Consider the following 27,820-nt stretch of genomic DNA (forward strand, 5'->3'; position numbering starts at 1 on the left):
TTCTTTTCAATTCAAATTGATTTTATTCTACAAAATGATAATACTCCATGAAAACTGTAAAAGCATGACCATCATTTTAGTATGTTCTTTCTTAGCAGCAAGCTTTCCCAAATCAGCTTTCATATAATTGTTTCAATCATTGTGGGGTTTAGTGCAAATATGGTAGGTCTGTATTACAAGGAAATAAACAATTGACAGTGTAGGCAAGCTTCTTCTCTGCAAGAAGAGCTACAAAAATTATCTATAAGGGTTTCAATTTGGTCCTTTTAAGTAACTTTTGACAGGAGTTGCTTCAGCCTAAAGTAAGGGGGACAGGGCTAAAAATATTTAAGGAAAAACTTAAAATGGCACACCCAAACATTTATTGATCTCTGTGGTTTTGCAACACAAATTGGATTACTTAGGTCACTTCCTCTACCAAAGTTATCACCAGTGTAGTTACATACATCTAATGTGAGTGCATTTAGGATCACAGCCATGTAAACAGAATGGGAGTTAGTCCCTTTTGTCTTTAGGGATCTTAATGCATTCATCCATTTATACTAAGAAAACCATTGTGCTAATGAGGATGCATCATCTCTCACCAAAGTTACTCGAGACTACACAGTAGAATTTATATATACAACACTGTATCTGCTCACTGAGCAAAGACAAACCTGCAGTCTATTTTCTACACATAATTCCATATTTTTCCACATCAAACAATCACCAACAAGAAAGTGGACCAACTTTTTAATTGTACAAAGCGGGAGAGAAGAAAACAATTTCATCGGACTTGAAAACATTGATTAACTTCTTGTATTTCAAGACAGCTCTTTCAGCTCCATTTACTACTTGCAGAAGATTGATCATGCTTCTTTAGAAACAAGTATCTCTTTATACATTTTATACAGGAAAAATCCTATAAAGGATGCTTTCAAATTTCCCTCCCTCCTCTGAATTCCCTCTTCTCGCTCAGATTTAGTGGTTCTTCTGATTTACTGTGATCACAGAGAAACAACAATATGCTTTCCTGCTGATCTTCTGGCTTGATTTCTACAATTTTAAAAGATCATATTGCTCTTGCCATAGCTTTCCATTCTTTAGGTTACATGCCTACCCCTGCATAGGTAAAGCCATGCAGATGTGCAATCTTGAGTATGGGCACACAGGAAATTATATTGTACTTTTAAAGCATGAACAACATTTCCCTTAGCTGATTGAATGATAGTTCATAAGATCACAGCAGCATCCCAAGAAAAGGTACATCCTTCAAACCCCACTGAAGGATGTATCTTTATGGATGGTGCTGTTGATTAACTAACATGCCTTGGGCCTAATGGCTTGATATCTGCCCTCATGATAACCCCCACTGCATTTCTTAATTGTTCTGATAGCAAAATATGAAAGATTGTGCCATTAAGCTAAATGGGCAACCAGTTACACTAGGACTGTTATCTACAGTGAACAAGTGTTATCATGACTGCTATCACATGGCAGAATTTTAAAACAATCCTGCCCACTGTTCTAATGCACACTGTCATTTTGCTTAAAAAGAAAATGGTTCATGTGAATGAAAAGAACAGAGGACCATGACAAGAGCAAACTGCACAAATTAATGTAGAAACAGTCCATGTAAATGCAGGAAATAGGCACAGCAGAAGAAACGTGCAGAAGATTTGTGAACTGGAAGGGGGAGGAATCCCTCCACTCCCACCCTTTGATAATATATTTTATAAAAGAAAGGACAATCAGTATTATTTAAAAGAAATCAACAGGGGAAAGGTATAGGTTTTTAAATGCTCTTTTAAAAATCCAAGACTGAAAAAAAAGTTGTAAACATTATTTATAGAATAGATATAAATAAGAAAACTAAAACTAACACAGGACCATTTGCACCCCTCTCAAAATATTCAACCCACCTGACTGAATAAGAATAATTTTGGAAGTCTTTTTTCTGTAGCAGAATTTTATTTTGGCATTAAAAATCAGGAACACAAGTTAAAGGGATATTACATGAACAGTGGGCAGATTTGCTGGAGCAGACACAAGAAGTGTTTGCCAGCCAATAAATAATGAGAAACATGAGAGTGTGTTTTTAGGATGAAGGCCAGGAGAATTAGGGAATGAGCAGCATGCTGGTAGGTTCAAATAAAGGCAATAGATTAATTAAATAAAAATATTTTAAGGTGGGAGGGGGAAGCTACTGATAGCCCAAATCCTGTTTCTATCACAAGGACATTGCAGGTTTAAGATCACAATCCATTAAAGCGATGGGGCCACACTGCATTAGTAGGACTAGGGCAAAGCATTTTGAAATGAACAGTGATCATGCAGCGATATGTGTGCAGGGGGCGGGGCTGTGTATAAATCAAACAGAGGAGTCAAGGACAAAGCTGGAAACAATGGGAAGCAATTATTTAATAAAACATTAGTGTTGGGAGACAAAGAGAGATTTCCTTCAAAGTTTCTAGGCTTCCTTGAACATACCCATCTATCAAGTTACTTGCATATCGTTTTAACCTGTTTGGGACAAATAATTGTAGTACCAGAGACCCAACTATTAGAGCATGAATCCAACAAAGCTTAAAAGTACTTGGGTGTTGCCTCCCCTTAGTCCCTGTCCATGTAAGGAGTGTCATATTATCACTGGGATGGGGAGAGGGGGTTGTAAATTTACAAGTGTCAAGGAAAACTGTAGCTTCCACGGGGCTCCTAACTCCATGTACCAATTTGTACCAATTTCTAAATCCAGATCTATCCCTTCCTTCTGTCAAAGCTTAAAAGGAACCGCAAGTAGGAACATTCAACAAGGTTCCATCAGGCCAAATCCCCCATCACATACACATTTACCTAAAGGTCCACATTTGTATCACTAAGAGGAAAAGGTGCAACATGCATCTTCACGTGTACAAGTTAACACATGAATACAAAGATATGTGGAAGAAAAGCAGCATCTGGAGTTCAAGGTAGATTCACACATTATATTGGCCTATATCCTAAAGGAATTATAAGACTGGACTGAACTGACTGGCTCCAACAAGCCAGCTTGTGGAGTCGAGATATGGCTTTGGTTGGTTGTGTGAATCTATCTGAAACAGAGAAGAAAACCAGTCCCAGGGAAATCCAACAGCCCCAAGCAAAGTCAAGCTACTGCTGCTAGGCCTGGGAGGAATATGCAAACCTATTGGCACAAAAGAAAAAGCTAAGAGATCACCAGAAAAGATGGCAGGCATTGTAAAAGACTGCAGAATCTGGACATTCATCTGAGTCTCCCTCTCTTTTTAGAGGGAATTCTTCTATGAAGGTGACTTATCACTCATCCTAGATGAATCAAGGCAACCATGTTCTAAAGATTGCCTCTTACACAACTGTTCAGAAAAAAATTAATGTTAGCCAGTTCATTTTTGTAAAAGGTCTTTGACCAGCTTGGGCCTCCTTGACCTCAGGGATCTGCAGCCAGAACATCGGCAGTCCTGCATGTTGCCATCTGTCAAACACAACCATACACATACTTGGAGACTGTGGAACGTTTCAGAGAACACATTTCCTTTCTGCCAATAATTCTTTGATTTACAAGCCTGGCACAGCAGGTGCATCAGTTGTATTTAGCCTCCAGTTTTCCAAGAATCACTAAGAAGAATAGGCAATCCGGTCCAAATTGGCTCAATGCACAGTTGCATGGGCTGAGAACATGGTTTGGTGTTTTTTAAAAAACAATTCCCTTTGCCTAGGCAGTGAAAAGCTTTTTTCTAAGCATACCAATAACTTCTGTCCAAAGGGCTCTGGTGTTATTTTTAAAATGGTTGTCAGTTCAGACCTAGGTTTTCTGCCCATCCTATTGAGAACAGAATCCTCCCTGAGCCAGTAAACAGAGGTCTCTAATAACAGTGTAGAGCAGGAATGGAAAGAAAAGGAATGCATGAAGAAAATGTGCTGTGGGGTGGGAGGAGGTATTGCATGTAGAAAGTAGAGCTACAGCCCAAACTGTGTTGATTCCAGAGTCTGTATACAGTATCTGATGCTGATCATTGTATCTGGAAACTTGCTTCTCACTTTTACTTTTGGAAAGTTATTGGGTTTTATTGCTGTAAAAAAAAAAAAGCTTGAAAAGGCTTAGGTAATGCCTGATAAAGTTTCAGAGGCCAGAAGGCTGCTAATCAAGAAGACCAGTGGCCAGAGTAGAGGAGCTTTGTGTTCTGCATAACTCCTTCCTCCTCATGGCTACTATCAGCAGAATAAATAATACAAAATAATGTGTACCCAAATTTGCTTGATTCATTCAGGACACAGATTTTGATTTTTCTTGATAGAAAAACCTAGCGTATATATCCCTTTGCACTACGCTGCTGACCAGAAAATATGGCTGTGATCCAGATCCATTAAGATCAAGGGAATTTGTTCACCAACTTCATTGGAAATACTCAAGAGAATTCCCTGACGGTGAAGTCGAAGGCCCAGAGCAGAGATGCTCACCAATGGAGTTAAACATGGCTTACAGGTATTCTCTCATCTCAGAAATCTGGTCCCCAAAGCAGCAGAAATGAGATTACAGCTCCCTCAGCCATCTGGCACTCAAGAAACTAAACAGTGAAAACCTGCCCATAAATACACTCATCACAGGGACCCTCAATGGACTGGATTGAATGAGATGTTCTATGTATAACAGAGTTAAACAAAGCCAGACTCTGCTATATGGGAAACCTAGCATACCTCTCCAAGATTCATTGGTTTGCCTCTCTAAAAAACCATGCAGCTGCACAGTCTAAATGCAATTGTTTTTAAAGGGATTTTGCCTTGGCACAGGAGATGAGTGGAGTGAAGCATGCTACCCATTTCAGTAGTGAGCACGGGTTTTTCAAACAGAGTCCACTAGGATGTGCAAGAACCAAGCCTAGGAGGAGACCAAGAGAAGGCATAAGAATAATTTTCCTCTGGTTGTCTAAAGAACCAGAAAGGGGGGGGGGGGGAGAGAGAGAGAGAGAGAGAGAGAAAGAAAGAAACAGTCAGGCCTGAAATAATCAGACTAGCAGTACATCATAAGACTTTGGCCAGAAACTGATGTGTAAGATATAGTACAAAATAAGAGGCTCCAAGGGAGCCTCCAACCCCTTTCCTGCTGTATCAACTTCAGTTAATCTCTTTCCCAGACCAGTCAGCAGAGAAGAATGGCAGCACTGCTGAAGTGCTACAGTGTGCAGAATGGGGAGTCAAGAAATGGCACCGGCATCTGAGTCAGGCACATTGATGAGGAGGATGCATCACACCCAAGGTGGCTGGCAGCCAAAAGGAAAGGAAACGCAGGGTCCAGCAACAGATTGGACAAACACTAATTACAGAAGAAACCATGCCAGAGACAAAGGCTGAGTGGAAACCAACTCTGGCATCTCCTCAGCTCCCTTGGCACCACTCCTGGCTCACTTACGACATAGCAAGAAACAGTGTCTCCCTCACTCCACATGCTCTGTCCTTCAAAGAGACCTTCTCCTTTTGTTGACAGAACACCCAGCATGTTGAATTTATTTTGCTTCCACCCCCTAATCCACTAAGGTGTCAGGAATGGAACTTTTAAAGAATTATTTGGACCTGTTATTTATTCCTCTCATCCCCATCATCACCTACTCAAAGCTACTTAATAATAGCAAGAATTCTCCATAGGCAGATCCCTCCCCCACATCACATCAGCAGCGGTTTAACGACAATTGCAACAAGCCTTTAGAGTTTTCGAAATGTCATGGCATCCAATAAAAATTAAAGTTGAAAACCTACATGAGATCAACTAACTGGAATGTACTACTAAGCAGAGTGTGGTTACACCAGTCAATTCACCAGTATAACAGGAGAATGGCTAGTGATTTACTGAAGCTCACATCCACTTATGGCCAAGAGCACACTAAACTGTGGGTGAAATACTCCCTGCTCACCATATAGTCCAAGCACTCAGGTCCCGGTAGTGTGACTTCTGTTCTAACACGCCCGCCCCCCATCCCTATATGGCTTTCATTTGGTCTGGTTCCTCCTATCCCAGGAAGTACCTGGGGGATACACTGGTCCCCCATGTTGTTCTCGCACCCTTTGTGCTTGAAGGCCATGGTGCTGGTCTTTGATTTCAACGAGGGGATTCCCCCCCCCAGAGTAACGGGGTAGAGTGGGGGCAAAAGGGAGAGGTTACAGTGCCAGCAAGGTTGGAGAGTTCAAGGAGTCTGAGGATTGGTCGCCACTGCTGCTGCTCCTCCGGTGAGCTTTGGAGCACGACTCCGATGGGGAGAGTGGAGACTCCTGGTCCAGCACGCTGGGGTAGGTGAAGACCAAGTTAGATGTGCCAGGAGTGATGGCAGGTGTTGAGGTCACCACAATGGGAGTGTTGAGAGGCTCTTCTCCATAAAAGGCCCCTACAATGCTGATGGGCTTAATGACAGACCTCTGCCCTTTCTCCAGGTCAGAAGATGAGGAGGGGATCTCCTCTTCCATTGGCTCCTGCTTCACTACTATGGCTCCACTCAATCCAGTCCGGACTGTCTGGAGGCTGTGAGGAGGTGGGGTTCGGCGCTCCTCAGGGCTGATCTTGCACATAGGACTGTGAGCCATCAGCATGAACTTCAGCTTCTCCTTCTCTTTCTCCAGTTCAGCGATCTCCTTCTGCAGCAGAGATTTCTCCTCCTCCAGCTCCTCTGTTTCCTGTGGATTCAACATAAATAAGCAGTCATCAACCTGCCAAGAGTCTAAGCAGAAAGTACCAAGAGGAAATAAACAAGTAACATTGGCCTCTTGCAAACAGTGGTCAAACCAATAAGAAACCTACAACCTCAACACGTTTTTTAAAGAACTGAAATACATTTTTGTCTGAATATAATTTTTTTTGCACTGGCAGCAACATATTGATGTTTTCAGTCCAAATACTGGATGTTCAGTATCCCTGGGGACTTCTAGGCCACAGTGCAAGGCACAGCAGCTACTCTGAAGAGTGGCTTAGTATCCACATGACCATTCACTCTTGCCAGACTGTGTCAGTAAGAGGTAAGGACAAGTTCACCCCTTTCTCACATTGGGGCACATTGTGAAGCAGGGCAGATCTACCTCACAATTCATATTCTTAACCATTATCAAGTGGTTAAGAAGAAAAGTTGTTTTTTGTGCCCCACTTTTACTACCCAAAAGAGTCTCAATGCAGCTTACAATTGCCTACCCTTGCTCTCCCCATAACAGACACCCTGTGAGGTAGGCGAGGCTGAGAGAGTTCTGAGAGAACTGTGACTGGCTGCATGTAGAGGAGGAGTTTTCCAGTTTTCCAGATTAGGAGTTGTCACTCTTAAACACTACACCATGTTGGCAAAGGGAGCTTTGATTCTCTAAAGTTTATACCCTGAAAATTTTGTTAATCTCTGAGGTGTCACTGGATCTAGCTTAGGAGGAAGAGAAGAAGGAGAAGAGTTGGTTCCTATATGCCACTTTTTTCAACCTAAGGAGTCTCAAAGTGGCTTACTGTTGCCTTCCTTTCCCCTCCCCACAACAGACACCCTGTGAGGGAGGTGAGGCTGAGGGAGCCCTGATATTCCTGCTTGGTCAGAACAGATTTATCAGTGCTGCGGTGAGCCCAAGGTCACCCAAGCTGTTTGTATGTGGGGGAGTGTGGAATGCCAGATTAGAAGTTCACACTCCTAACCACTACACCAAACTGGCTCTCATATGATTCTCTAGATCACCTTCTCATACTCTACCTCCTTCAGTAAGACCACAGAAAGAGAGGATGCTTTCCTCAGGCTGTTTTATTTATTTATTTATTTATTCATTCATTCATTCATTCATTCATTCATTCATTCATTCAAACGTCAAGGAAGTTAATTCTGTTTTGCCCAAGGAAAAGGGGAAATATCTAACATGTGGAATACTTACTGCCTGGAGTTTCTCTGTCAGTTCTCGACGTCTGTTGCGGCATTTGGCAGCTGCTAGTTTGTTCCTCTCTCTTCTAATCCTTCTCTTCTCCTCTTCTTCAGGAGACAACTGTAACCATGCAAATGGAAGAAAACATCAAATGGTGTGTGTGTGCATGTGTGTGTGCAGTCCCTTTCCTTATACATTTGAACACTAAACTACAATGGACGTGTTCAGTGAATGCCACAGCATTTTAAAATTCTCAGGAATACTCATACTTTTTTGCCAATTACAAAATATTCTCTAAAAAGACACCAGCAGCAGCTTGATGCCAGCGAAAGCACTTCTTCCCCTCCCTAGTAAAATCTAACACTTATACATTACCCTACTACATACACATGCCACACTTGTATGTATGTCAATACTTTTTAGGAATTTTGCTCAAGAACTAAACTGTTAACCCTGACCTCTAGGCAACCATGCTGGACAAAAAAATATTTATCAACAGTGATAATCTGTTAATCACATTTTTCTCTTAGGTCACCTACTCCATATAATCCTTTCAACCCCCAATGTGATAGGATTGGCAGAGAGAGAGACTAGCCCAAAGTCACCTACCAAAGCTCACATTTTGAAGGAAAATATGAAGCCTAGTTTCCCCAGTCTCAGTCTGACATTCCAACTATTGCAACACACTAGTCCTGTTCACGTGTTACAGTGAATACACATACATCCTGCAGGTGAATAACGTGTTTGCAAGAAAGAGCCAACAAATTGGGGATCAGGAGCCTCTTGTGGCGCAGGGTGGTAAGGCAGCCGGTATGCTGTCTGAAGCTCTAACCATGAGGCTGGGAGTTCGATCCCAGCAGCCGGCTCAAGGTTGACTTAGCCTTCCATCCTTTCGAGGTCGGTAAAATGAGTACCCAGCTTGCCAGGGGGTAAAATGATAATGACTGGGGAAGGCACTGGCAAACCACCCTTTATTGAGTCTGCCATGGAAACGCTGGAGGGCGTCACCCCAAGGGTCAGACATGACTCGGTGCTTGCACAGGGGATACCTTTACCTGGGTAAATAAGGTTCTTATAAAAATCACACTTTCAACTCTGTGTGTGTTGAATGTAACACAAAAATTACTCAGCATACATCTACAGAAAAATCCAGTGTGTACTGTACATGTGTTTACCATAATGTGTGAACAAAGAATAATTGGCTCTCCTTTTTATATTTTAACCTGTTGTGGGAATAAACAACAAAGACTTTTGCGGTACCCTAAGAGCTAACAACATTTAGTGGTATTACCTTTCATAAACAGAGCTCAGTTCATCATATACAAAAAATATTTCCTGCAGTTGGCAGACTTAATATACGTATAAAAATCAGGAGAGTGTTAGAAGGCCAGAAAGCCCAGCAACACAAAAGACAGGAATGTCACACTAGAACTGAAAGTTGGCAACTGGAAACAAAACCAAAGCTTGGCTTACCCATGCAGGAGAATGAGTTGGAAAATAATGGTCTATGCTACTTTGGATGGCAGATACTGGAATGTTCCCTGGGTTGAAAATCCCCTGTAAAGAGAAAGCCACCATGGCGAGAAAAGAAAAAGGAGGGAATCTTTCTGATTGCTGTGCTGGATTTTTATTGGTGTGGAGCTTTGTTTCAAAACTGGAATCCACTGCTTCTAATCTTAAGGGATGCCATCCATATGACCACTTTAGGGATCTGCCTCTTCATTTCCCTGCATGTGTGAACCAGGTCTAATTGACACAGTCCGAGTGGGTGTGGACCGGTCCCAACTGGAGGTGAACTGGCAAAACAAGTGTACATAAAACCTCTGAAGAGAGATCCAATTACTTTCTGTAGTGACTGTGGCAGATTACTCTGAGGCAAAATGCTGTGGCTTCATTATGGAGTCCATATGATCAGAAGTAAAAAAAACTCTTCCCTTTCTTGAGGCAAAATCTTTGTCCCCAAAGGAGGGTAATTTTATTGGCAGAAGCCTTAACAAGAGTTTTACATTATTTTAAAGATTAAATATGCAAGTTAACATATGTTTATTGTTCTGGAAGGGGTTAGCTTGTTTACTATCAGCAACGTAGTTTCTCTTCTCTCCCTTTCCCACCAGACAGGAAGAGAGTTGGCAAGGTGGTGGTGATGGGGGGGGGGGGCACAAAGGAGTGGAGAAACTGTAGGGAGATTGAGCAAGAGGACAGTGAAGCTGCAATCAAGGCCAAACACACAGCAGATTCTCCCAGTTGTTTCACAACTTGGGTGGTTTATGAGGCAAAAGTAGAGCAAGATGTTGAAACAAAATATCTGTTTCTTCCCACATGAAAATACTTGTTAACTCAAAAGTCAAGCACTAAGATCCTCAGAGACTGCATCAGTTGGAATAGCCCCAGTCAAATCAAACTAATGGTACTCCTTTCTTTTATTTATTTGATTTTTATATCATCCCTCCCCACAAGTGGGAGATTTACTTCCCATTTTGTCTCCCCATCCCACCCCCATGTTTTATGATAATGCCCTCATCCTATATCAGAAGATAAATGTCAAGAAGGAGCCCAGGGGTGTCTAAGAGTAATCCAGAGAGGTCAAAGCCATTCAAGCATATATAATGAGTGTGTGTGTGGGGGGGGGGGGTTAAAGCTCTTGTGAGTTCTAGCTGAAGTCAGATTTTGTTTTTGGTTTGCTCATATAGCATTCATAAATTAAATACTTCATTTTGGAATTTATGTGAGGTTCCTTACCACCTTGAATTTCTTTTAAAAGGATGTGTGTTCCCATTCAGTAAAGGAAGATTTGGTTTCCCTGATCTTGTAAACTATCATCAGGTTTATTTGTTAACTTGTATTAGTAACTTTAGTTAGTCTTTTCATCTTGGGCTATTTTGGAAGCTTCTTGCCTGGCACCCCTCTCTCAATGGACCAGGGCCTACTTATGCTAGCCTGGATCCCGTTCCTCCTGCAATTTCTGCAGCTAGAGAACTATGGTGCATAATAGCACAACAATATCATTTGATCCATTTTCACATGCTAGGTTATAATTACAGACCTATCTTCACCAAAAACCTGGGAAGAAATCTTTTTAAGAAAGGCTTGGACTGATTGGGAGTTTTTACATTGGACCAATTGATAGACTATGAGGAGTTTTTTTTTCATTTTCTCAGCTGAATTCTAGATATGACTTGTAAATATTGCCATTCCACAGAATGACAACTGTAACTGTTGGCATTTAAATATGGTCCTGCGGCATTAAGTGTCTGAATCCCCTTTGCTCCTGGAAATTCAAACTGAATTGATGTCGAAAATGAAATCTACAATACTTGTTTATAAATGCAGAATCTAAGGACTGAATGGAAGAAGAAGTTAGGTTGACCTGTTTTGTGAAATATATGGGATATGACCTTAGTTGCTCTCTCCATGGATCTTACTTTGCAACTTAGTCAACAAAATATTATATTCAGGATACATTGGACACCATAACTACTCTTTAGTAAAGGACTGAGTAAAGTATCTAAGACCCCGGAGTGTAAAATTTAGGTTCAAATAATTACTTGTTCTCAAATTCACTGGGGGACCTTGAGTCAATAATTCTCTCTTAGCATGACCTATATCACCGTTGATGCAGGGATGAGATCTATGAGGAACTAGCCACGTGTTGCACTTCTTGGAAGAAGGATGGAAGGGAAATACACTTTGAAAATTACAGGATCAGGAGATCCAATTAAAAAAAAATCTGCAAAGCTTTTGACTGCATCTTTCTTCTACCAGTTATTTCAGATGAATACCATGGAGTGCATGAGGCTGGCAATAGTTGCCTTCAACACAGTTACTCTAGAAAAATTGCTTTGACGATCAGCACCATAGGTTTCCACATTATATATGAACACACCACATGTTGTTGGATATTGTGCTACTGTTAACATTCATCTCCAAGTTTTTTCAATCTTGTCAGGCAAATTGTTGAGATGAATGCACAATTTCCAACTTACCTCACAGGGCTCTTGTGAGAATAAAGTGAAGAACTATGTACACTATCCTGATCTCCTTCAAGGAAAGCAGAACTAAATGCACTAATGAATACATGAGGGTGGAACATGGACAACTGATTGAACCCAGACTGATAGAGATCTGACACATTTGCATTTTGTCAATAAGACTAGTTTTCTACAATGGTAACAGTCCTGGAAGTCCCTGTAAACTCAAAGCTTCCAGGACAACCCCCCCCCCCACTCCCTCATGAGGGCTACTGCAGGAACACTTAAATCAGGGAAATCTCTCATCATGCCCAATCAAGCTTCTTTGGAAACAGAGCTCTGGCATCAAGGCCACATTTGCTTCTCTGCTATCAGTGCTCATGCAAATAACTTTCCATGCAAATACAGCCAAACAAGCTTTGGGAGTAGCAAGGGTTGAGTTGACAAGATCCTCATCTGAGATTAGTACAAGGTACTCATGACTACGCAGGGCACTTTTAACACTCCCATTGCAACTCCAGATAGTCTCCCAGGGCCCTGAAGTTCTTGACTCAGAGAAGCCTCTGTTTTTTGTTGTTGTTGTGATAGGCATGTGTTTTAGAACAAATTGATCTTAAACAGCAGAATCCTGGCTAGTTTAACTGGATGGAATAGAAGACAGATGTAGAGGACACATAGTTACTGGAGGAGAATGGGGAACCCCAAACCAGGCCAGGACACTTTCTCCTCTAGTTTGAATTAATTTATTTAAAATAAGCAAATTCTTATAAGGGTGGCACTGCATGCTAATGGGAAAATACTGGGCTGTGACTGAAGCCAGATATTCTTGGGTCAAATTATTAAATCCCACATACTTATTAATTCAATCTACTTTGTCCTTCTATTACTGAATATTTCTATACCCTACTTCACAATATTACTGACAGAGAAAGGGATAGTGAGCACTATCACAAGGACATCAGTTGCATTCATTGACCCATGTGTTACAAAGCTGGGAGACTGTAAAATGGAGCTGCCATTTCCATTGGCAGATGTAAATGTACTTTAACAGAGTACTGAGCAGAAACGCTTCATGGCACATGAAACCAGTGACAATCTGAACTTGAAGGCCAGTTCTCGCAAACAATTTTGTGTGGTGTGTTGAAAATGAAAGCTGACCATTCCCAATACGTACTAATTTAAAAGTGTACATAAATTGTTTCCTGAGAGTTACAGTCAAAACCCTATTGACCACAAAGCTGCCAAAACATATTGGACTTTTGCTCTGGTACTGCAAAAGGAATGAAAATGATCAATGCCCACGCAGCTCAAAATTTCAGTCTGGAACTTTTGCCTAATTTGGGACTACCCACATGGGAGAGCTCATGGCCTACAGTCTTGATAAAGCTCTAGTTTTATAAACATATTAACAAGACTGCATTCCGCCTACACAGAATTTAATTCCAAAATATCCCTAACATTTTTGGAAATCAAGGGCCAACTCCAAAATATCATCTCATGCTCCATAAACTAATTAGGTAGCACAGGAAATTGTGCCAGAGAAACAAAATGAGTTCTAGGATAGTAGACTGAGGAACAAGAAACTGGAATAATGAGACCACATGGAAAATTATAAGGCTTAATTCCAACTAGCATATTTCAGAACAGCTCTTCAGCTACGTATTCTCAGGACTGGCCAAGCAGAAATACTGGTGGTGTTGGGGAGGCTGTGGGATGATGGCTACTAGCTTGCAAGATCTAGTCTGTTTACCTGTCTACTTAAAACCAGGGTGTGTCTAGGAGCATGAGCTGAAGGGCTTTTGGCCCATGACTTGCAGCCTGAGGCCAGACCATCCCAGGATGTTTGGTTTATCTTTTGTTTATTGCTTTTTGTTTACTCTGTTTTATTTGTTTTAATGTATTTAAGTTTTATTAGTATTATTTTGAAATCTACTTTGGATCCATTGGGGAGATAAGCAGTATACAAATGCTAAACATATACATGTAACTATTTTAAAACAATCTTAGTTTTAGATAGCATTCTTCAATAAGGCAGCATGAAAGCCTTTGGCTTCAGGAATTAATTTATCTCTGGGCCAAAAACCCTAGGAACCACTGAAAAACAATTCTGCCTGTTGCCCCTTAGCTGTAAAATCATTTCAACTATATGGAAGCAGAGCAATTATTAGACACATACTCTGAATAGTATTTTATATGCTGATCTTGTCAGTCCTGGCTGCTAACAAGTTTCCAACTTAGATCCTCAGTCTCTCCAAGCTTGCTAGCTAAAATCTCTTTAGTAGAAACCCAGGGACTAAAGTAAGGCCTCATGTGCGATAAGCCAGTGTGGCATAATAGTGAGGGTGCTAGATCTAGGATGCCAGCCTCCAGATGAAACCTGGGGAACCCCTGCAATTACAGCTTATCTCCAGACTACAGAGATCAGTCCCCCTGGAGACCATGAATGCTTTGGAGGCTGAGGTACATGGCATATATGGTATATAGTATCCCACTGAGGTCCCTGTCCTGCCCAGGTCCCACCCCCAAATCTCCAGGAGTTTTCCAACCTGGATCTGGCAATTCTAACTCCCCCCACATACACACACACACACCCTAATGGTGTCCTGTGAGGACCTGGAAACCCTGGCTCAACCTGGCAGAGAAGGGTTCAAATTCCCATTCTGCTGGGAAATGCACTGAGTGACTTCAGGCCAGTCACTCTCCCTGTCTACTCTAGCTCTCAGAGTGGTTTTGAGGATAAAATAAGGAAGGGAGATGTATGGCACTCTGAGCACCTTGGAGGAAGTGTGGGATGATAGTGCATGGGATACACAGAAACACAAGTCATTGTTGTTGTTGTTAATGCATTCTTATACTGCCTCTCTCCCATAATGGGCTTGAGGCTCAAGACATGCCCTACTGGTGAGCCATTGTTTGTATAACAACACAGCACCCTCCATATTAACTTAAAATACTAAATCATCATGAAAAATACCAATATCACAGCATAAGCCAACCCAACTAAACAAGGAGAATTAAGTTGTTGCCCTGGAAGTTTGCTTTCAGTTCCAGAAATCCCCAAGCCAACTCGGCTGGCAGATGACATGCAGTAGCTTGAACCAGTGTGATTACCTGTTCATCTCGTCTCCTCCTGCCTACTGTGGTCCCAATGGTTTTGATAACACCAGGTCTCTGAAGGGCTGTGTGACCAGACACTGAAGACAGATTTGGCAGAGCATGGCTGTAGGGATGCGAGCGAGAGTAGGCACTTGGCATGGAGGTGATCACAGTGGGCTGGACCATCCACTGCAAGTCTTGGCTGGTGGTAATCGCGTTCAGAGTTGGAATAAAAGTGCTGCTCGATCCTGGCATATCTACCCGGAATTTCTAGGAGACACAACAGAGAAAGAAGGAAAGAGAAAATTCAGATGCCAGAATACCAACCCCTGACAAACTATATGGAAGTCAAGATTAAAGAAGCTACCTTCTACCAAGCAACACTTGGCCCCATAGTATCTACTCTGGAGGGTACCAACGGTACTGTTTCACAAATTGGTATCATATGCCCCCCCCTTACTTTCTTCTCCTAATAGTCAGGTGATAATTGCTATTGGCTCTGTTCTTACACTAATTCAAAGAACAACTGTGCTGCTAGCTTCTACTGATTTTAATCCATTTTAATGTATTAATGTAATTATAGTATGGTTTTAATATATACTATGTATATATTGTCATGAGCAGCCCCAAGAAGACTAGCTCAATAGAAGTGGCCTATAAATATAAATATAAACATAAAATAAATATATGGAAGGGAATGAGAGGGGAGGATCATGTGGGCAGTATCTGAGCTGGGTAGATTCCTTCAATCACATTTTCCAAAGAAAAACATCAATAGTGACAGTAAGTTCTCTAAATTCTGAATCCAAAGACTAAAGTTTGGGAACTGAGCAATAATTTGGAGCTGCCCAGTTGATTTATTTAAAGTATCTATAGGCCTGTCTTTATGCCAAATTAGAAGTGGGCACGTCTCTGTGTGCCTCCTACTCCTTTCTGTAGTTATGCCTAGGATGTCCACATACTGTGGTGCTTCACGAGACAGACCATGGAATGTTTGGAGAAGAATAATTTATTGAACATAGGTGGGGCAGGGGGCTACGTGTAATTTACAACCTCTTTGGACATGAAAGTTTCGCTCAAAGTGAAGGAAGCAAATAGGTCTGTGGCTGGCAAGTGCACTGACAAGACAGAAACTTTCTAACTGATATATATCAGGCTAAGCAAAACTGCGTAAACTAGTAAATGACATATCCTGAAAAATCAAGATTGAAAGTAAATGCCCTGCATCAGACAACCAACAACAACAACAACAACAACAACAACTTATCTGTTTGGTTTGCTGAGAACAAAACCCTTAAGTAATTTATGTCAATGAATCAACATTACTCTAGCACTACTTAGGTCTGCCAGATTACCATCATGTAGTAGTAGTTTTAATAGAATGCCAACTTTACCAGAATCCTTTCTGTCTACTGTAGCTTGTCTCATTTACTTAAATTGTAAGAATAAGACAGTTATGATAACATGGACCAATCAAACAATATTTTAATAACTATGAAAGTTAGTCAAGATTCGCCTATCAGCCCCCAGGAGCACAGAACTGAAGAAAACAGTGCCGTTCAACCCTATAGATCTCTATCAGTGGAAGAAACTATTTTAGCAAAACTGTAGACATGCAAATCTCCACATGCTTTTGATCCCTGTTTCAAGGACAGCACATTTCAATGGCTTACCAAGAGCCCAGAATGTCATCCTAGCAGCTTAATTACAGAGCATGCCATGTATTTCTTCCCCCTTCATTGGTAGTAAATAATATCAGGCAATTTGAGATAATAAATTTCAGTCCCAAAATGCTACCACAACATATGCAGGGAAAGTTCATTGGCAATGTAGCACACATTTAGATTCTGTTTGTTAAAAGAACCGGCTAAACTTTTCTTGGTGAATTTATAACATGCTGAGTATTTTAAAAGAGCAGTGAAACATGGCCATTTTGTGAGGGAACAGGTCAACCTGCCCAAATAAAGTTAAATTAAAAAAAAATTAAAAGCCTTTTTCCCCACAGGGCAGGAGGGCTCTCCCTAGCCGCCATTTTGAAAACCCTCATGCCACATTACCACTGAGAGGCCTTTGTGGTACTATATAACACCTTGGTTCTTTGGTTGGGAAACCCTGCCCTAATGTATATACAACATGCTTCTGTGATACTTGCAAATGCATTCATTCTGATTTTATGTTCAAGCACCAACTCCTTGAAAAATCCAGGGTTTAGATCAGGGATAGTCAAACTGCGGCCCTCCAGATGTCCATGGACTACAATTCCCAGGAGCCCCCTGCCAGCATTCGCCGTCAGGGGGCTCATGGGAATTGTAGTCCATGGACATCTGGAGGACCGCAGTTTGACTACCCCTGGTTTAGATTGTGTGAAATGTGTATAAGTTGAATAAATACATCCATGTATATAAACATCAACTTGTATGTGTACAGGGAACACAAATTGATGCCTAAACACTAACATGTGAAAGCAAGATTTGTATTCCAACAGCTTCTAGTCATTCCCTGACAAAATCCAAGGAGGTACCCTGGAGACACCCACCCACCTGTTCCCATTCCTAGAAGGCAACGTGACAAGTCAAAAGGAGGAACTGACTCATGAAATGGACAGAGCCACACCACTCTTGAAAAGACGCTGGCACGAGGCAAGAAGCAATTTGACCCTTCCCACAGCTACCTGGGAGGCTAATCTAGAGTGAAACATGTGCTTCTGTTCTCTTCTACTTTCTTCATAGCTGCTTGGGCACATATATCCTTCCTATGTAAAGGTAAAGGTATAGGTATCCCCTGTGCAAGCACCGAGTCATGTCTGACCCTTGGGGTGACACCCTCTAGCATTATCATGGCAGACTCAATACAGGGTGGTTTGCCAGTGCCTTCCCCAGTCATTACCGTTTACCCCCCAGCAAGCTGGGTACTCATTTTACCGACCTCGGAAGGATGGAAGGCTGAGTCAACCTTGAGCCGGCTGCTGGGATTGAACTCCCAGCCTCATGGGCAGAGCTTTCAGAGTGCATGTCTGCTGCCTTACCACTCTGCACCACATGAGGCTCCTATGTATCTTTGCCTAAAACCAGTCTGTAGACCTTAGAAGAGCCCTAGTAATAACTGTATGCACTATACTCAGTTGCATGCATGCCTACCACGCAAAAGAAAGATGGGTACAAGCTCTTTACGGGCAATTGTTCTACCACCAGGACACATGATTTTATTCCTTAGGCTCCAGCCATAGGCACAGCTGTCCACAAATGTCCATTTAGGGGCCGCATGTAAACAGAGCAGAATATAAAGGTGCCTCTAAGCTGCCACAGGTTTGCGTGCATATATTTTAATAATACCCTATAAAATGTGTTTTGGGATTTAGATCAGAAAAATTCCCTGCAGCTCTCTGCCCTGTCTAGACAAAACAAAGCAGCAGCTTTTAAAATGGCACTAGGTAATCATCTCCTGCAAAATAATAAAAAAGAAAACTTGTACACCTTGTTTTCAGAAAGAGGTAAATCCATTCGGATAGTTTGTTGGCACCAAACAGCTAGGGGAAGGGGTGAACACACACACACAATAGACTGTCCCTGAAGGGGAAAGTACCATGAGAAGGAATGTTTTTGTCTAACAAGGGAACCATTCAGGAGACACACGTTAGTTTTATAGTCATATCATGTCTCAACAATGGGAATTTTAAAGCATTTATAAAAATGGTTTATGGTCCTCCAGAGACACCAAGTAGACAGCAACTTATCAGTCCTGATCTGGATGGCCCAGGATACCCCAATCTCATTGGATCTTAGAAGCTAAGCACGGGGGGGGGGGGCTCTGGTTAGTCTTTGGATGGGAGACTATCAAAGAAATCCAGGGTAGCTACGCAGAGGCAGACCATGGCAAACCCCTTCTGAACATCGCTTGGAGTCATTGTAAGTCAGCTGTGACTTGAGTGCTTTTTCTACAACCACTTAAATTTAATCAGAGACAGCAAAGGAAGGAGAAAAGCAAGCCTCATTGGGGTCAGGCTAAAGATCTACCAGGATTGTGCCTCCAGAAGTGGCCAGACATATGTCCCTGGAAAAGTTACAAGCAAAGAATGACATAAGTAGACAACCTTCATTTATCCCTTACGCAGGGTAAAACGTAGAAGAAATTCATGTTCTCTGAACATGAAAGTGCATGTCTCTGGCTGTTATAGGCCACAGAAAATTGATAGATGAAACTATCCACTATCAGAAAATATGACAAACAATTCCTTATTATTCTAAGGAATACAGATCAAACTTTTCAACAATTTTTCTATAACCACACTCGAATTCATAATTAACAAATCCATACCTAATTTTGCTTCCACTCTACAACATCAGTGATCCAAAGCCTAAATCAAAATTATTTGACAGAACAGAAGATGCTGACAGTTCTACACCACAATGAAGACATAAGTAATCTTGGCAGAGGACAAAAGATTTAATTATTAGGTAATCTAAATTTTAAAAAAGAATAGGGGAGGGGGTCTATTGATTTAAGTTGTTAGTCGGTTTGGAAGTAATACGCTTATTTGGCTCACTTAATATCCCACCACAAAACCATTATTTGCTTCTACATGCATGGAATAGATCAGTTCTGCCACACACTGAAAATACAAACTTTTGGGGGCTCAAGGTAAAAACTATGAATGCAAGGTGGAATTATCCAATATATGTTTCAGAAGATCATCTAGGAGTTGGGAGTGTACACAAGAGCAAATTACCTTCTCGGTGACGTCTGCCCTAATGTCTAGTGACTAATAATCAGGGAGGAGTTCATATTTGACAAGCCACATAAATTATAATGACCTTCAAATAACCTAGACTTAGAAACAAACCTCTCCCAAACAACCAGGAGTTAAAGGTCAGGCCTCTATAATCTTCCTGAATGCCACTAAGGTTCAGATGTGACCTTGGTTCCTCGGGTCTGTGTTGTATTAGCAAGGATAGATGGATTCCTAGTAAGAGCAGACCCCACTACACACAAAGGCAAAATGACAGGAGAGGCTACTTATGCTGTTTCACACTATACATATTACTCTCAACAGTGTAGGATTAAAAAGTATGCTCCCATATACTCAGTCACAGTTGAAGCTCACTTTTCTTTTAAGCCACTTTGGGCCCTGACTGGAGAGGAAGACAGGTTATAACTGAAATAGATGTTTTTTTATATAGAATTTCCACAACATCTTCCAGCACAGTATTGTATCATTCTTATCTTATTTGCCATTCTGAAAACCCTGTGTGAGGCCAATTAGCCAGAGACAGAGTGACTTGTCCGAGGCAAGTCTATCAGGAGGGCTTTAACATCCAACACCTCCACCCCCACCCCACCCTTTAAAATGTAATATGCTTAAGAAAATGGGAACCAACCAGGCAGGAACTGTGCCTGGGGCAAATTTGACAAGTAATGGGGTTGCTGAAAGCACAAAAGTTCCCATTCCTTTCTCTAGATTTAAAAAATGTAGATGTATAACATTTATATTGAAAAACTTTACCTATTTTTATGAACTCCCAACATTAACTGTCTTTACATATTAACTATAGTCATATATATAGTGTGTCATAACTATAGTGTCATATTAACTATAGTGTCAGTACAGGGTACTGACACCATGGTTAGAAAAAGTTGGGGAGCATCAGATGTTAACTGAGTCCAAACCTTTCTAACCAGATTTACTCTTTCAGGACATTTTCTGATAAGTCAAACCTGTATGAAATAAAGTACGCCATATTTAAGTTGTAATGTAATTTGTACTATAATGTGAAAGTACAATGTTTCCTGCTATTATAAAAACACAACAAAAACCTACAGCCTGGCTCTTGAAGGGTAAAACAATTAAAATACATTAACTCTTTTACTCCAAAAGACAAGCTCCACTGTAACACATACATAGCACCTTTTTAAAGGGAAAGAAAAATAATTATAAAAAGGAAGCGATATATTTAATACACACACACACACACACACACACACATTTCCTTTGCTGGTAGGATTCAGCTGACATCCATAGCAAGGAACTCCCAAAACATTAAATATTGAGATTGAGACAAGATGATGACATTTGTGCAACACCTTAATCTACAACATCTGCAGGGATCAAGGATAAGACAATGAAGACACCTCCCAGTGTCTTAGAAGAGAATGCAAACATTGATAGAGGCCTGTGCAAAACTATATTCTGACTTCTTTATTCTTCTCTCTGTCCCACCCCATTTTTAAATATGAAGGGTTAGCCCTGAAACACATAAGACAATAATACAGGGAGTATTGTCTTTCCCAGGTTACCATGAACATTCTGTGCATAGACAGCATAAGTTCCAGGTAGGCTTGAATTTGGATCATGGTTGATCCTGTAACCCACCAAGGGTAGGTGTGAAATAAAGGTGTTGGTGAGGACATGTGGAAGTAATTACATAGACTACCTTTCCTGTGGTATCTATAAATACGACTGAAAACCATGTGGGTGGGAAACATGCCAACTAGAATACATTGCTGGGTCAAATATTAAGAATGCAAGAAAAGGAGAAATTTGTTCTGTAAGACAATAACCATCAGTAGTTAGACACAATGAAACAGAGTCAGCTGACTAATTTGATCAATGAATTGACTGTCCAACATCACCTCCTTTACAGTGAAAGATAGGTGAGATCCCACAAGCCATAGCAAAGTGCACAGAAAGGTGTAATGTTGGATAACAGCATGTGGATGGCACAGAAAGATACAGAAGCAGCAGAACAAAGTCTGAGTTCAATGGCACCTTTAAAACCAATGAAGTTTTTTCTGGATATAAGCTTTCATGTTTTATTCTGGGTATGAGCTTTTATGTGCATGCACAGGTTCTTCAGATACCAAAGAAGTATGCATGCACATAAAAGCTCAAACCCAGAATAAAACTTTGTTCATCTTAAAGGTGCCATTGAATGATGCAGGAAAAGACTTACAAGAAAAACTGAACATTTCAAGGAGAATGGGCCAAATTGGAAAAATAGTAATAGTTTCTTTAGAACCTATGGGCTGCAACAAGAGGCACCAAACAACGAATCTTTAAATATCTCACTCCACCCAGCCCCAGCAAAATTCCTTAAATTTAATATAATACAAGCAAGCAAATAATTCCTTTCCATAATCTCTGGCAATCTTTCTATAGCCTACAGAGGGCACCAAAGAGATATCTTTATTGAGGAGTTGAACACTTTGAGAGTAATTTCTGGTAAGAAAAGGCCTTTGATGTGTGAGAGAGTCATAGACTGGCACCACTTGCTAAGTTTTATAGGGGAAAGTTGTGTTGTTGTTTTTTTAAAGCCCTTAAGGTACTTGATATGGGGGGTTGTATGCTTCACCTTACTGGTACACTTCCCACAAGTAGTAAGACAGCGGGGGGGGGGGGGTAAAGCAAGGCCAGCTGATGTAAACAAGTTATGAAATATAGGTTTGTGTAACTAATGAAGTTGTGCAATGTTTTCTCTAGAAGCTATGGGTTCTGCTTATGCTGGCACATTAAGAAGATACCTCCAAAAAGATCCAAGACAAATGTACACCACGAAGTAAGGAGGGAAGCAAGTAGCCTCCTGGATTTCATGTATTTCAGTTTCAACAGGAAATATTTCTCATTCTTCAAGTTCCGACATCCTTCCAGACTAGACGCTGACCATAAGAGCTATCACAAAAATGTAGTCAAATCACACAGGCCCTGTTAGAACTTGCATTCTGAAGGTCAAAACTAATCAACAATAAATACCAACAACCTCCCTTTAGTCAGCCAAGGAATGTCTGAATACCAAAGGAAAGCAACAAAATATCACTTCCCAGCTTTGCCTGAAGATGTATGTCACTGGGGGGTGGAGAGGGATTCATTCCATCTTTGTGGACAGACACTATTAAAAAGTCAATGTAAATGCCTACTTTAAAGAGATACTGTTTATGTTTACAGAATTCATTATGGCTTTGTATAGTTGCTGAAACAGTAGTGAATTCAGAGTAATAAAAAAAAGCATTCAATGTTAAAAAATGCGGATTGAGTAAGAAAGATTTTTACAAATAGTTTCATCAACATTTCTTGAAAAACAGAACATTGGAATTAACCTAAGAGTACATTTGCCGGGCATCTGTAAATTAATGGCAACTAGAAGCACTATTTATGCTACTACTCATTACAAAACCCTTTTGTGTAGCAGCACCCTCAGAATTTGCTAAGTGTTTGACTGAGCTCATTCAAAGGCTGTCTTTTAACCTACATGTGGATTTTAGGCTCTTTCTTTGACTTTTTGGAATATATATAGTTTAACGCAGAAATATGTCATCTTCCACCCGAGCCAAGAATAGCTATTGAAATATAGAAACTTGTGAATAAGCTGGATTTTACAAAGAATAATGACAACAAAATAGCAAGTTTGTCCTGAAAAATTAGACAACTAGAGTTACAGAAATCTGAACAGGCCCATATTATATATATTTATCTGGATTTTGAGCTACAAGTCCAAACAGCTATCATTTTATATTTTAAATATTGTTAGCTGGTTTGAGAACTTGGGATAGGAGGAGCTGAAATTCAGGCCAACATACTCCATAGTTCTAAACCCACTCCATGGAAAATTGTCCAAGTGCTTTCAAACAAATGTTCTTCCAGAGTAAAGATTGCTGTTTATGTACTTCATAATCTGGCATCTTACAGCTTCTTCATTTTAACATGAACATGAACATTTTAACATGAACATAAGCCATCATAATTATTAAACAATCCTGGAAACATGCTAAAGATTCAGAAGGCAAACCAGGCCTGGGTGTTTTTAGTAACCACTGCTAAAAGATTGTACACTGGTACAAGGGAGGGGGACAAACTGCTTAACAAGAAAGTGAGAGAGAAAAAAGACAGAGAGAGAATGTATTTGTGTAGTGGTCAATGTCTCCTGAAAACTATATGGTCCATTGTTTTAAAACTGCTGTGCTTTTAAAAAATTCTAATATTTCAAAAAATCAAAAAATATATTTCATCGAAACAGAACATTCACAATATTTAAAGATTTAGAAACACAGAACTAGAGCTGAAGAGGAAGCAATGATTTTCTGTGCCCTTGTGTGAGATGGACCTGAACCAAATATCTACAAAGACATGGCTTGCTCCACAGATATATTTACATATTTCAGTGGTGTGCATCTTTCCTTCAGGAAACCAGCTTAGATGAAACAAATAGATATATACACACAAAGAAAAGAACACCAAGTGGGGCCAAAAAAAGTTAACAAATTAATTAAATTTATACAAAGATTTCCCAACTGTGGCAATTGGACTTGATTTGATACATATGACCATACATATCTTAATGGGTTTAATGGGGTTGAGATTATTGTCACCCGCCTCGAGCCTGCAGGGAGAGGCGGGAAATAAATCGAATAATAATAATAATAATAATAATAATAATAATAATAATAATAATAATAATAATAATATTAAACACCCTCCCCAGAAACCCATGTAATGAAAACAGACCAGTTATTGGACCAGGACTAACAACATTATTGATTTTTCTATATAAGTACAGACGGTTTTGCAAAAAACACTATAATTCAGTCTACAAAACTGGTGAGGACCTAGTTCTGACACTGCCAGTGGCCCTGCTTCTTTGAATTTTTAAAATGTGGCCTAATCTCTTGAAGGAGTCTTTAATTTCACATGCTCAATCTTTTCATCAAGCCTCAAAAATATCATTAAAACGCAAAGCCCAAGGGTTAATAGGAGCCTGGCATCCAAAGAGCTGGTTCTTGGGAATGCACATAAATGCATATCAGTCTGGGACCGTGCCCTAAGAAGTTAGAATGGTGTTTCCTTTCATCAGCCCATCTGCCATGGTTATACATTTGCATATCTCAAATAAGGAGATAAGGAATTAAGGGAGGGGAAACGACAGGAAGTTTGAAGGAGTGAGTTGTAACTACAAGCCAACTTTTAAAACATTTTAAACAGGTTTAAGAGAAAGCAAATCCACTCAGACAGGTACATGCGGTACAAAAAGAATTCAGCCACAGTCTCTGTGAGCCTCCCTCAGGTGACCTATGCATTCTGCCTGCATCAACAAAGGCTATGGGAGTATAATTAAGATGCTGGAGTACTCAATTTCCTCCACCCAATTTCTGATTCTACAAAAGCCCTCGCAAAGCATCTAAGTGGCATTTAATAGGCATTCTGATGCTCACAAAGCATGTGAGGTGACCACCATGGCAAGTTCCGAGGGGCAGAGTCCCACTGAGAACTGGGTCCAGTCCACAGACAGATGTCCCACATTAAATCCCCCCAAATCCAAAGCCACAACCCTCAGTCACTTAATCATGAAATGATGACACTGGGTACAGAACAAAGTGTAAATCCAAGAGAACCATCCCGATGATTTGAACTCCACTTGACTACAGAGCACCACGGTTGATGAGCTCATCACTTCTCGATACTCCCCTCGCTGTAAAAGGGTCAACCGTTTCAGGATGATTTCTAGGTTTACAGCTTAAACGTCTTCCCCGCCCCTATGGCACCTCCACACTGGAGGGATTTGGTTCTGGAAAGGCAGGCAATGTTCTGAAAAGGGAGAGCAGTATTGTTTCCCCTGTTCTTTCTAACCCAGTGGAAATCTCAGCATTAAATACTAAAGATCTGTGGTTTCCTTTCCAGTGCCTATGGCACGGCTCTCCCACCCCCGGCAACATTTCAGACTCGGGGGAAAGCAATGTGGAGAGCGACAGGCTATTCTACCTGTAGAGCCTGGAGCTCCTGTTTCGTCTTGGGAGGACACGTGTAAGGGGGCTGCTTCCCGGCGACCCTTGGGGTGCCGGACCGATCTCCCGGGTGAAGGGCCCCAACTACCAGCCGGGCAACGAGGAGCTCTGCTCTGGCAGTGCCCGGCAGGAAACAGCAGAGCCGACCCCGCGACTGAACCGGGGCTCCCCACCCCACTCCGCCTCGCCGCCCATCTCGATCCCCCAGGGGCCAGCACAACCCGCCGAGACAAGAGTCGCCGCCGAAGGGTCGCGCAGGCACCGGGTGGGTTTCCGCCCGGCCCCTTCCGAAGCAGCCCTTTCCCGAGAGAAGGGCTCGCTCCCACTTACTTCGCTGCGGAGCCTCGGCGGCCGCCTTCCCTCCGCTCTGGCCACGCGCGGCTGTCGCCTCGAGCTCCCACTTCGCGCCCGCGTCCTGCTCGCGCTCACCCCCGAACCTCGCCCGGGCGGCCGGCGCTTCCGCCTCCCTTTTAAGGTGCAGCCGAGAAGGACGGCGGTTGGACTGCGGGCCAAAGGAGACGCGCCACCCTACTCTGCCCCCTAATCTCCCCAGCGAGCGAGCGAGAGGGCTGAGCGCGCTCGCGGGAGGTGGCCTCTGGGTGTGGTTCGCGAACTTTACTATTTGATTAAGGAGTGCTGGAAGGCACGGAGCCGCCAGGGGGGCGGGGAGGGGAGACAGGTTCCTGCAGGCAGCGGGCACCGGGGGCTCGCGCGACCCCAGCGCTGGGGGAGAACAAAGGAGGGCAACAGACCCAGCAGCGCTGCCGCCCAATCAAAACTCGACCCCCCCCCCCCACTCGATCGGTCAAGGCAAAGGAAATGACAAAGAGCGCGCGGGGGTCCGGGGACCACCGGAGGGAAAGGGGGGGGGGGTTAAGAAGGCAAGCAAAACAAGAATCACCCCGAAACCTGGCCGGGAGCAGAAATGCCTGCGCTCGCCCCTACCTGTTGAGGTGTCACGATGGAGTAAGTTTCCGGATGGCCAGGAGAACCACTGCTGCCTCGGGAGGAGGTATCAAAGTTCCCTGGAAAGTCCTGGTACATGATCCGAGGTGGAAGGAGGAGGAAAATAAACTTAAAAAAAAAAAAAACCCTTCCCCGGACGCGCTCCCCTTTTTCTCTGCCCCTTTCTGCCGTCCTGGCTTCCGATCTTTTATTGACTTTGCTGTCTGTGGGTTCTGCAAAGAGAGTCAACCGGGAGAGTTGCGTTTGGCGGTTTCTCGCCCCCGTCTCTGTTTCAAGCAATGGACAACGCAGTCCTTTCCTGGACTTTTTCGTTGAGGCACCGGAGTGGCAGAAATAATCCCCTCTCCAGTATATAGGGTGGGGAACACACACTTCCCCTAGAACCAAATCATCGAAGCTCGGATGAAAATTAAAACTTGATTTTGTTCATTAAATCGACTAATTTGGGGGAGGGGGGAAAGGCCCTTCCCTTCCCAAACGCGGCTTATATTATCTAAAAAAAGGGAGCAAGCCCCCAGAGTGATGCGCCTGGTCCCTTTTCCTTGCAACTTCCTGTGGATCTCTCTTCTGCTTCCCCAGCCTCGGTGGCACTGTCGTTTTGAAGTCAGGAGGCCGTTCGCCTCCCGTGTAATTAAGCCCTTCAGAAAAGTGCCAGCTTCCTGCTCTAACTGGACCGGATGATTCAGACCAGGATCCGAGGATCCTTGATAGTTCCTTTGTTGGCTGTTTAAAAGGTGCCTCTTAATGAGTGATCTTTTAACCCTTAGTGCTGGCCCTTCTCTGTCACGCAAGCGATCTCGTCTCCCCTCCTCGTTACACGCCCCCCCTCTCTGTTTCTTTCCGCCGAGCGCCTAGGTATCCTGTTCTCTGAGCTCCTTTACTCTCCCTGGATGAGTCAGGGCAATGGCATGAGTTCAAATCCACGGCTCTTATTATTCCATCAAATCTGTACCATGTGGATTCGCAAACGTCAAGCGCGCACACCCCGCCTCGCACCGCGGAGCCTCCCACTTGGCAAACGAGGAGGCGGCGGCGGCAGCGGCGGCCAGGATCATCCTGCCCAGTAAGCCCGGCGCAGCCAACCCCAGGCAAAAGCCTTGGCAGCCTATCGCTCGCCCGCCCGGCCAGGGCGCTAGATGGGCTCCATTCCCGAGGTCCAAACC

The 27,820-nt window shown here is 42.3% G+C and overlaps 1 protein-coding gene across 3 annotated transcripts; it reads right to left on the reverse strand.

Moving 5' to 3' along the window:
* Positions 1–27,801, reverse strand: FOSL2 (FOS like 2, AP-1 transcription factor subunit). Of its 3 annotated transcripts, none has more exons than XM_077341500.1 (5): positions 26,637–27,801; positions 14,940–15,194; positions 9,334–9,417; positions 7,873–7,980; positions 1–6,657 (listed from the first exon to the last, which is right to left on the reverse strand). In XM_077341500.1, the coding sequence occupies exons 1-5, from the start codon at positions 26,733–26,735 to the stop codon at positions 6,148–6,150; spliced, it is 1,056 nt and encodes a 351-aa protein (XP_077197615.1). In that variant the 5' UTR covers positions 26,736–27,801; the 3' UTR covers positions 1–6,147. The 3 variants fall into 3 exon arrangements, with proteins under 3 accessions (XP_077197615.1, XP_077197632.1, XP_077197623.1); XM_077341517.1 differs by lacking the exon at positions 26,637–27,801 and adding an exon at positions 26,022–26,306; XM_077341508.1 differs by lacking the exon at positions 9,334–9,417 and having other exon boundaries at positions 26,637–27,794.
* Between the last annotated feature and the right edge of the window lie 19 nt (positions 27,802–27,820).

This window comes from Paroedura picta, chromosome 1 (genome assembly GCF_049243985.1).
Source record: "Paroedura picta isolate Pp20150507F chromosome 1, Ppicta_v3.0, whole genome shotgun sequence".
NCBI classification, from domain to species: domain Eukaryota; kingdom Metazoa; phylum Chordata; class Lepidosauria; order Squamata; family Gekkonidae; genus Paroedura; species Paroedura picta.